The sequence below is a fragment of the Nerophis lumbriciformis genome, linkage group LG30 (genome assembly GCF_033978685.3).
Source record: "Nerophis lumbriciformis linkage group LG30, RoL_Nlum_v2.1, whole genome shotgun sequence".
Classification (NCBI taxonomy): domain Eukaryota; kingdom Metazoa; phylum Chordata; class Actinopteri; order Syngnathiformes; family Syngnathidae; genus Nerophis; species Nerophis lumbriciformis.
The window spans coordinates 7,740,422-7,750,086 of record NC_084577.2 but is presented as its reverse complement, the minus strand read 5'-3'; the positions used below and the strand labels follow the sequence as shown (position 1 = coordinate 7,750,086).

Genomic DNA, 9,665 nt, shown 5'->3' with positions numbered 1-9,665 from the left:
ACTTTTTTAACTTTATTCACGCTCGCACCACTCCGCTGGCATCACAGCTAACGTTAGCCATGCTGCTACCTCTCTGCTCGGGGAAGGCGTATACGTATGTGACGTATGACGTGACAGTATGTGACGTGTGTAAGAAGGTGCGCTTGTCTGTCTGTGAGAAGGAGAGACTGGAAAGAGGAGGAGAGCCTGTAGTGTAATGCCCGCAGCTAAAAGCAACTGCGTGAGAACGTATACTCGATATCACGATATAGTCATTTTCTATATCGCACAGAGACAAACCCGCGATATATCGCGTATATCGATATATCACCCAGCCCTAGTACACATTATTTCCAAAGTAGGACCCCCCACCCAGACATATAATACTAGTACACAGCTCATGAAAAACAATATGTTCTAGTCATTGTAAGTGGGCCAAAACACTTATATTAGAAAATAATCTCATGGAAATGACTGCTGTCATTTGATTACAATATTAAAACATTGAACTTGTTATTTAGTCAGGTTTGGGACAGGTGTGCTGCAGGTGTGACCACAGTGCATGTGCACGTCTGACATCGCTCACATGTGCTCCACATGAATGCTCAAGGAGTTTTTGCGTTTGCTCACACATGGAAAATTAGAGAGAACATTGTTTGGGGGTATCCATAATACGCCGACAGGGAGAAGTTTTTATTTGCACGATGAGTCGGGCATGTCTTGACCTCCGCGGCAGACGCTCCGCCGAACCCCTAAGGCCGACTCACCGAACCCCTAGGGTTCGATAGAACCCAGGTTAAGAACCACTGGTATAGTGTGTGTGAGAATGTTGCCTATAGCCCCGTTTACACTAAGCCGGCTAAGGTTATCCAGGGTAAATCCAACCTAACCTTATCCTTGTCCACACACAACAATGCCACCGTTTAAGACCCCCTGCCCCATCCGTCCGCCGACTCAACGCGATCTATTACGCATGCGCGGAAAATGCTCATGTCAGCTTTGTGTGCAAGTTCTTAAATTTAACTTATCTGAACAAAATCCAGTGTTGTGGTATTTGAAATAACTGGAATCCCAGTGTGCTGTGGGGCCCTATTGTAGTGAATCACACCTGAGCCATCATAAATTAATCAAATCTTTATTAGACATGTAAACAATGTGATTAACATTTTACATCAATCCAACTAGGGATCTAGATATCTGGTCAGGACACTCCTCACTCTTTTGCCCTCACCTTCATTGTCCATTCGTTTTGGTGACTTTATATACTCTGGACGTTGAGTCCACGACATACATGGCGGACAATAACTGATACAGTCTGCTTTGCCAGTCCAAAAGCATTCGCTGTTTTCCATAGTCTTCCTTTGTCAGCCAGGTAATACAAAGCACATGCTACCTTTTTTATCACATCCACGGGAGTGCGCATTCTTGTTGTCTCTCCTTCGACAAATGGATTACGTTTTTTGGTAAGTCGAATCACAGCTGACGCGGACATTCCAAAATTATCTTGCCGTCTGAGAAGTGTTGTATCCCAAATAGCTGCAATCGCATTCTCTTAAGGTATTCATGTGTGATTTCCACAAGTGTCTGTACATGTAGAAGGAGAAACACGGGCATGTCTGGATGACTCGCCTTCATATTTCCAGTGGTTAGCTCCGAGTTACAAAACCGCTTTATTATGAAGCTGGCTGTGGCGCGTTCTTTAAGATGTCACTTCCTGTGTGGAGCGCGGTCTTTCTGGCATCACTTCCTGTGTGGGGCGCGGTCTTTTCTGCATCACCTCCTCTCCGAACTCAGTTTGTAAACGATCAATAAGTCCATACAAAGCTAAGTGCCGGAGATTCAAGAAATGGATGGCTCACTTAGTAAAAAATTGCCAGAGGAGGGGGACCTTAAACGATGGTTTAGTGTGGCTGAAACGGTGCTTAGGCTAAATAATTATTTGTTTAAGGGGTTAAACAACTTAGTGTAGACATGGCCTATGTTTTGGCCCTGTGATTAGGTGGCAACTTGTCCACAGTGTACCCCGCTTTCTGCCCGAGTGCAGTTGGGGTAGGCTCCAGCACCCCAGTGACCCAGAGAGGGACAAGCGGTAGAAAATGGATGGATGGATGATTTTCCCTCTCAAAATTCTTCACAAAATATCCCATAAAGGCAACATGAAAAAAAAGTTTTCCCGCTGAAAAACACCCCCTCAACTTGATGCTGACACCATCCCTGACTCTGGATGCTATTGGCCTAGTGATGAACAGTGGTCGCGTTGCTTCAAATGACGCCTGGCATTCACAGCAAAGAGTTCAATTGCTGTCTCATCAGATCAGATAATTTTTTTCACATGGTCTTAGAATCCTTCAAGTACCTTTTGGCAATCACTAGATGGGCTACAATGTGCCTTTTTTTTTTTTTTATTATTAAGGAGTGCCTCCTGTCTTACTACTTACATAAGAAAAATAGGTCTAGTATCCAGAACATTTTAAGGATAAGGAAAGTCACTGATACATTTTGTGTGTTAATGCTGAAATCAATCTAGGCACGGTAGGTCAATATGTGCTAAGATATATATGTGTTATGTTATAGGTAACAAAGCAAATTATTGTAATATTAAATGTTATATCTACACAGGTTAAATCAAAGCAACCGATGAAACCTCTATAACTACAGGAGAAGTCCAGTAACCTCGATTGAACCGTGGTGGATTACCATGACCTAGGAAAGGTTGAGAATATACACAGATAAATAATACATTATTTAGTATATGCCAAGGGCTAATACATACAGTAAATGAATACCTGATGTGGCCCAAAAATGCTCACTGGCTGTACATTAGACAACCTTGGTATACAGTCTGTTTTTGATACAACCGTTATAGGATGCCAGGCATTAGAAAATCAATGTGATACAAAAGGGGTTTTAACAGGTAACTCGCCACCTGATTTTGAGAATCTCATCATAGTTCCAAAGAATATTTGCTTCAAGTCTAACCACAAACACATCATCTCCACTGTGTAGCTCGTGGTGGCAACATCATGTTGTAGGGATGTCCTCAGCTCAGGCTCTGGAAGGCTTGTAAAAAAAAAAAGAGGAACATGAACGCAGAAAAAAATGGGCAAATCCTGGATGATGACCTGTTTCAACCTGCAAGATAACTAACTACGCCTTGGCAGAAGATTCATTTACCAGCAAGACAACGACCGCAAGCATACGGTAAAAGATGCACATTCTGCCAAGTCAGAGCCCGGATTTTAATCCATCCATCCATTTTTTACAATGCTTATCCTCATTAGGTTTGCAGCTCAGATGTCAATTGAATCAAATATTTGTGGCTGGACTTGAGAAGTCTTGACATACGGTAGTTGTTTTGCAAAATGGAATGGGTAAAAATGGCAGTGTTCTGATGTGTACTTCGGCCTGTGATTGCAGTCAAAGGGGTTATTACATATGCAGTCATTTACTTTACTGTATATATTTCTTATTGAAAGCAATTGGTAAAAATCTATTTTCACTTTGACATAAAAGGAGCTTTCATTGCAAATTCCTGTCAAATTAAATTGACCATGATTTCATTTATAAAAGGCAGAAACATTCAATGTGGGGTGAATACTTTTGCAAGCCACTGTACATCTAATAGTTACGAAAGTTGTCAATCCCTGATATAAAGGGAGTTATCAAGTGAATAACTGTTAAATTGGTCTTCCACACAGAGATGGTGTTGTTCATGAAGAATGTGGCTGGCATGGATGTGGAGCTCACAGTGGAGGAGAGGAACCTACTATCAGTGGCTTACAAGAATGTGATTGGGGCTAGAAGAGCTTCCTGGAGGATAATCAGCAGCATTGAACAGAGGGACGAGAGCAAGGGTGAAGAGGAGAAACTGAAGATGGTCAAGGATTACAGGAAAACGGTAAAACTTTCCCCTCTAAATATAATGTAGTAAATGATCATCTTTTACCATCCAAGCACACATTGTACCACGTTTGCTTCTCATTTCTAAGTGTCTTAATATCTACAGATGTGACATCACAAGTTCTTATTATTAATACACATGATGAGATGCTACTGGATAGACTGCATCTGAGTCATAGTTGGCAAGTTGTGCACTCTCTTGCTTCAATTAAAGGAAATAAGAGATGGCTATTTCTCAGGCAGAGGCCAGAGTGTGTCACATAGATGGGAGAGGCTGCTCGACTGCGCTCAATAGCTTATTGGTCAATTCTCCTGGAAGCCTTACACTGGATTTCCACTGGACGCGAAGCGGCCGCAGAACGGCACCCGCACGGTAGCGGACTCTTTCCATTTTTATCCAAGTCAATGTGTCCGTTTCCACTGCCTACGGAACGTCACCGACATGCTGTTGACGTTCCGCATTCCAGTGCTAAATGTACGCAGAGCTTCTATACTTGCTGGATGCCGCAATCTGTTCAATTAAGCTAAAATCTGTTTGTGTTGGACAGGAAGTCATGCACAAACACCAAATAAATTATCCGGTTTACTTTCAAAATAAAACACTCGTTTTTAGGGCGGATCATATTTTACACTTTGAAGTGTCCTAATGGGTGTTGACAGACATGTCAACTTTTCAAATTGTTTCAGCCGTAATTTCACCTCCTTGACATACATGGATGAGGACATGCTGATTCTGGAGGTCCAAAATTAAAGAACAATATACAGTAGGGGCGGCCATTACGTCGATTGCGAGCTACCAGTCGATCGCGGAGGGTGTGTCAGTCAATCACCAGACAGGCATTAAAAATAGTCTTAAAAATTAGTGATCATCAATGACATTCGCGGCACCCGAGGATCTTGTGAGATGACGCTGCATGCTGCAACTCAGAAAAAAAGCGATGATAGGAAGGCGAAAAACAGTTTTTTATTAAACAGACTCTCGCGCCGTACATGCCGTCAAAAGCCCAAAGACCGATAGCACGGTTCCTGTCTTCAGAATAAAAGTGATACCTGCCTGCGCTAACAAAATAAGAGTCTCAGAAAGCTAGCGCACACAAGCTAGCGAGCTACGGAGTTCACAGTCAATTTATTTCTTGTAAAGTGTTTAAATCGTGTATGGCAGCTGGACAAATAAGATCTCAAAAACCAACCACTTTCATGTGGTATTGGACAGAAAGGAGAAACATTTTTCACCTCCATAATGTAAGTTCGAAAATGTGGAAGTTATCAGCACTACTGTGAATCCTGTCTGATTCCTATCAATGCAAGTCATCAGAATAAGGTAATACAGCAACTTAGATTTTTGTCTTCATGAAAGAAAGGAATCTATATCTTATGGTTTTAGTTTATTTCGAACATGCATTCAATTACAACATGATACATGAGTTAAACATGCTTGTATTTTTATTAAACACCTTCAACATGTTCACAAAAAACGTCTGTTACATAAATAACTATAATTTATATATATATGTGCATATATATGTGTGTGTGTGTGTGTGTATATATATATAATATATATATAGCATTGTGTGTGTGTGTGTATATATATATATATATATATATATATATAATATACAGGTAAAAGCCAGTAAATTAGAATATTTTGAAAAACTTGATTTATTTCAGTAATTGCATTCAAAAGGTGTAACTTGTACATTATATTTATTCATTGCACACAGACTGATGCATTCAAATGTTTATTTCATTTAATTTTGATGATTTGAAGTGGCAACAAATGAAAATCCAAAATTCCGTGTGTCACAAAATTAGAATATTACTTAAGGCTAATACAAAAAAGGGATTTTTAGAAATGTTGGCCAACTGAAAAGTATGAAAATGAAAAATATGAGCATGTACAATACTCAATACTTGGTTGGAGCTCCTTTTGCCTCAATTACTGCGTTAATGCGTCGTGGCATGGAGTCGATGAGTTTCTGGCACTGCTCAGGTGTTATGAGAGCCCGGGTTGCTCTGATAGTGGCCTTCAACTCTTCTGCGTTTTTGGGTCTGGCATTCTGCATCTTCCTTTTCACAATACCCCACAGATTTTCTATGGGGCTAAGGTCAGGGGAGTAGGCGGGCCAATTTAGAACAGAAATACCATGGTCCGTAAACCAGGCACGGGTAGATTTTGCGCTGTGTGCAGGCGCCAAGTCCTGTTGGAACTTGAAATCTCCATCTCCATAGAGCAGGTCAGCAGCAGGAAGCATGAAGTGCTCTAAAACTTGCTGGTAGACGGCTGCGTTGACCCTGGATCTCAGGAAACAGAGTGGACCGACACCAGCAGATGACATGGCACCCCAAACCATCACTGATGGCGGAAACTTTACACTAGACTTCAGGCAACGTGGATCCTGTGCCTCTCCTGTCTTCCTCCAGACTCTGGGACCTCGATTTCCAAAGGAAATGCAAAATTTGCATGGTTGGGTGATGGTTTGGGGTGCCATGTCATCTGCTGGTGTCGGTCCACTCTGTTTCCTGAGATCCAGGGTCAACGCAGCCGTCTACCAGCAAGTTTTAGAGCACTTCATGCTTCCTGCTGCTGACCTGCTCTATGGAGATGGAGATTTCAAGTTCCAACAGGACTTGGCGCCTGCACACAGCGCAAAATCTACCCGTGCCTGGTTTACGGACCATGGTATTTCTGTTCTAAATTGGCCCGCCAACTCCCCTGACCTTAGCCCCATAGAAAATCTGTGGGGTATTGTGAAAAGGAAGATGCAGAATGCCAGACCCAAAAACGCAGAAGAGTTGAAGGCCACTATCAGAGCAACCTGGGCTCTCATAACACCTGAGCAGTGCCAGAAACTCATCGACTCCATGCCACGCCGCATTAACGCAGTAATTGAGGCAAAAGGAGCTCCAACCAAGTATTGAGTATTGTACATGCTCATATTTTTCATTTTCATACTTTTCAGTTGGCCAACATTTCTAAAAATCCCTTTTTTGTATTAGCCTTAAGTAATATTCTAATTTTGTGACACACGGAATTTTGGATTTTCATTTGTTGCCACTTCAAATCATCAAAATTAAATTAAATAAACATTTGAATGCATCAGTCTGTGTGCAATGAATAAATATAATGTACAAGTTACACCTTTTGAATGCAATTACTGAAATAAATCAAGTTTTTCAAAATATTCTAATTTACTGGCTTTTACCTGTGTATATATATATAATATATAAATTATATATATATAATATATAAATTATAGTTATTAATGAAACAGACATTTTTGTGAACATGTTGAAGGTATATATATATACCGTATTTTCCGCACCATAAGGCGCCCTGGGTTAAAAGCCGCGCCTTCAATGAACGGCATATTTCAAAACTTTGTCCACCTATAAGCCGCCCGGTGTTGTAAGCCGCATCTAACTGCGCTAAAGGAATGTCAAAAAAACAGTCAGATAGGTCAGTCAAACTTTAATAATATATTAAAAACCAGCGTTCTAACAACTCTGTTCACTCCCAAAATGTACGCAAATGTGCAATCACAAACATACGTATATCAACATGGACAGAGCTGCGTGAAAAAAGCCACCCGGCCTCTTCGCGTAAACTTAAACTTACCTTAACCACTCGCTCATCTTTTCTTCATCCATCCCTTCGAGTTAGCTTTTATGATGACGCCGGCTGGAAAGGTCTCTTTTGGCAAGGTCTTCCTTTTGAATATCACCATGGGTGGAAGTTTCTGGCCATTAGCATGGCAAGCTAGAACCACAGTGAAGGATGACTTCTCATTCCCTGTGGTGCGAATATTCACCGTACGTGCTCCCGTTGTATCCACAGTGCGTTCACAGGAATATCAGTTGCTGTGAAATAGTAATCCGTGTGCGGATGGAGAGATTGCGTCTTTTCATGAACCGGATCCCTGACGCTTAGTAGGAGCCATTTTGTGGTCTTTACAGATGTAAACACACAAAGGAAATGAAACGTACGGTATATCCGCGCGCTTTTTCTTCTTCTACGCGGGTGGGTGGTTGCTTACAGTAGAAGAAGAAGCGCTTCCTGTTCTATGGGGGCGGGTGCTTACCTTGGCGGTTGCTTGCGTAGAAGAAGAAGCGCTTCTTGTTCTACCGGGAAAAAAGATGGCGGCTGTTTACCGAAGTTGCGAGATCGAAACTTTATGAAAATGAATCTTAATATTTATCCATATATAAAGCGCACCGGTTTAAAAGCCGCACTGTCAGCTTTTGAGTAAATTTGTGGTTTTTAGGTGCGGCTAATAGTGCGGAAAAAACGGTACATATATATTTATATATATATATAACACAAATGCACCTGGGGATAGGTTGATTGGTAACACATGCACCTGGGGATAGGTTGATTGGCAACACTAAATTTGCCCTAGTGTGTGAATGTTGTCTGTCTATCTGTGTTGCCCCTGTGATGATCTGGCGACTTGTCCAGGGTGTACCCCGCCTTCCGCCCGAAGGCAGCTGAGATAGGCTCCAGCACTCCCCGCGACCCCGAACGGGACAAGCGGTAGAAAATGGATGGAAGGATGGATATATATATATATATATATATATATATATATATATATATATATATATATATATATATATATATATATATATATATATATACCATATTTTTCGGCCTATAAGGCGCACTTAAAATCCTTTAATATTCTTCAAAATCGACAGTGCGCCTTATTACCCCGTGCGCCTAATATAGGTAATTATTCTGGTTGTGGTTACCGACCTCGAAGCAATTTTATTTGGTACATGGTGTGTACTATCTATCACTATCTAGTGTGACCAGTAGATGGTAGTCACACATAAGAGATATTTGTAGACTGCAATATGACGCCAGTAAACTACACCAAAACTTTAAATGTTCCATTGAGAATATAGAACATTACCCACGGCGCTCACAATCTGTCAAAATGTTTTAGTACGATTTTGGTAAGCTATGAAGCCGCACTGCTTGATGGATTGTCGGCTACCGTAGTCAGACATACGAGTATTATTATGGTGTGTGTATAAGGACCCCAAAATGGCACCTATTAGCAGACATACTATCTGGTGTTTTGTTTTGCAATATAATGCAAAACCTACTTTCCTTACCTTCTGGTACCTACTATTGTGTATTTGGGATCTGCATAAGTCCTGAAAATTGGCGTGCGTTTGCCATTGTAGTCTACGACACCGTAGTCGATAAGATTCTTCTTTTTCTCTATGTCCTTATGGGGCATTCATCCTCCACTGTTGCCATTTCTAATATAAAGTAGCGTAAAGTTCTAACTAATATCTGTCAGTAGACTCGCTATAGAAAGCTAAAAACTACCTGTGTATTGGGTTTACATTATTCACCCACGGAACTTTAGTTATTAGACAGTTTCAGTTGGACGTTTTTTTCACGGGACACATTTACGACGTTGTTGTTGTTACACTAGTGAGCCACGAATGAAGAGATGCTGCTCTGTTATTGAATTAAGTAAAGTCTGAATGTCATTAAAACATTGAGCTCCATCTTTTGACACTTCTTCGACTCCCGTCGATGCACGCTAGACGACGGGGAGAAAACGCTGCCGAAGATGAGCCATGTAAATAAGACCGCCCACAAAACAGCGCATCCTGAAGCGACTGGGAAAGCAGGGGAATGGTTGTTGTGACATGCTCGCCAGGGATGATGTTACTGTTGTATTGTTGCTTGCTAAACACAATAAAGTTGTTTATCAAGGAAAAACTGTTGTCGGTATTGCCGTTCAGCACCTGCTATTAATGGCAGGACC

General features: G+C 41.3%; 1 protein-coding gene across 1 annotated transcript in view; it reads left to right on the top strand.

Moving 5' to 3' along the window:
• LOC133572620 (14-3-3 protein epsilon-like) overlaps window positions 1-9,665 on the top strand; it is a 36,634-nt gene that overhangs the window by 2,646 nt on the left and 24,323 nt on the right. Inside the window, exon 2 of the mRNA XM_061925457.2 lies at window positions 3,678-3,877. Coding sequence (XP_061781441.1) covers window positions 3,678-3,877 — 200 coding nt within the window. The remainder of the gene's footprint in view (window positions 1-3,677; window positions 3,878-9,665) is intronic.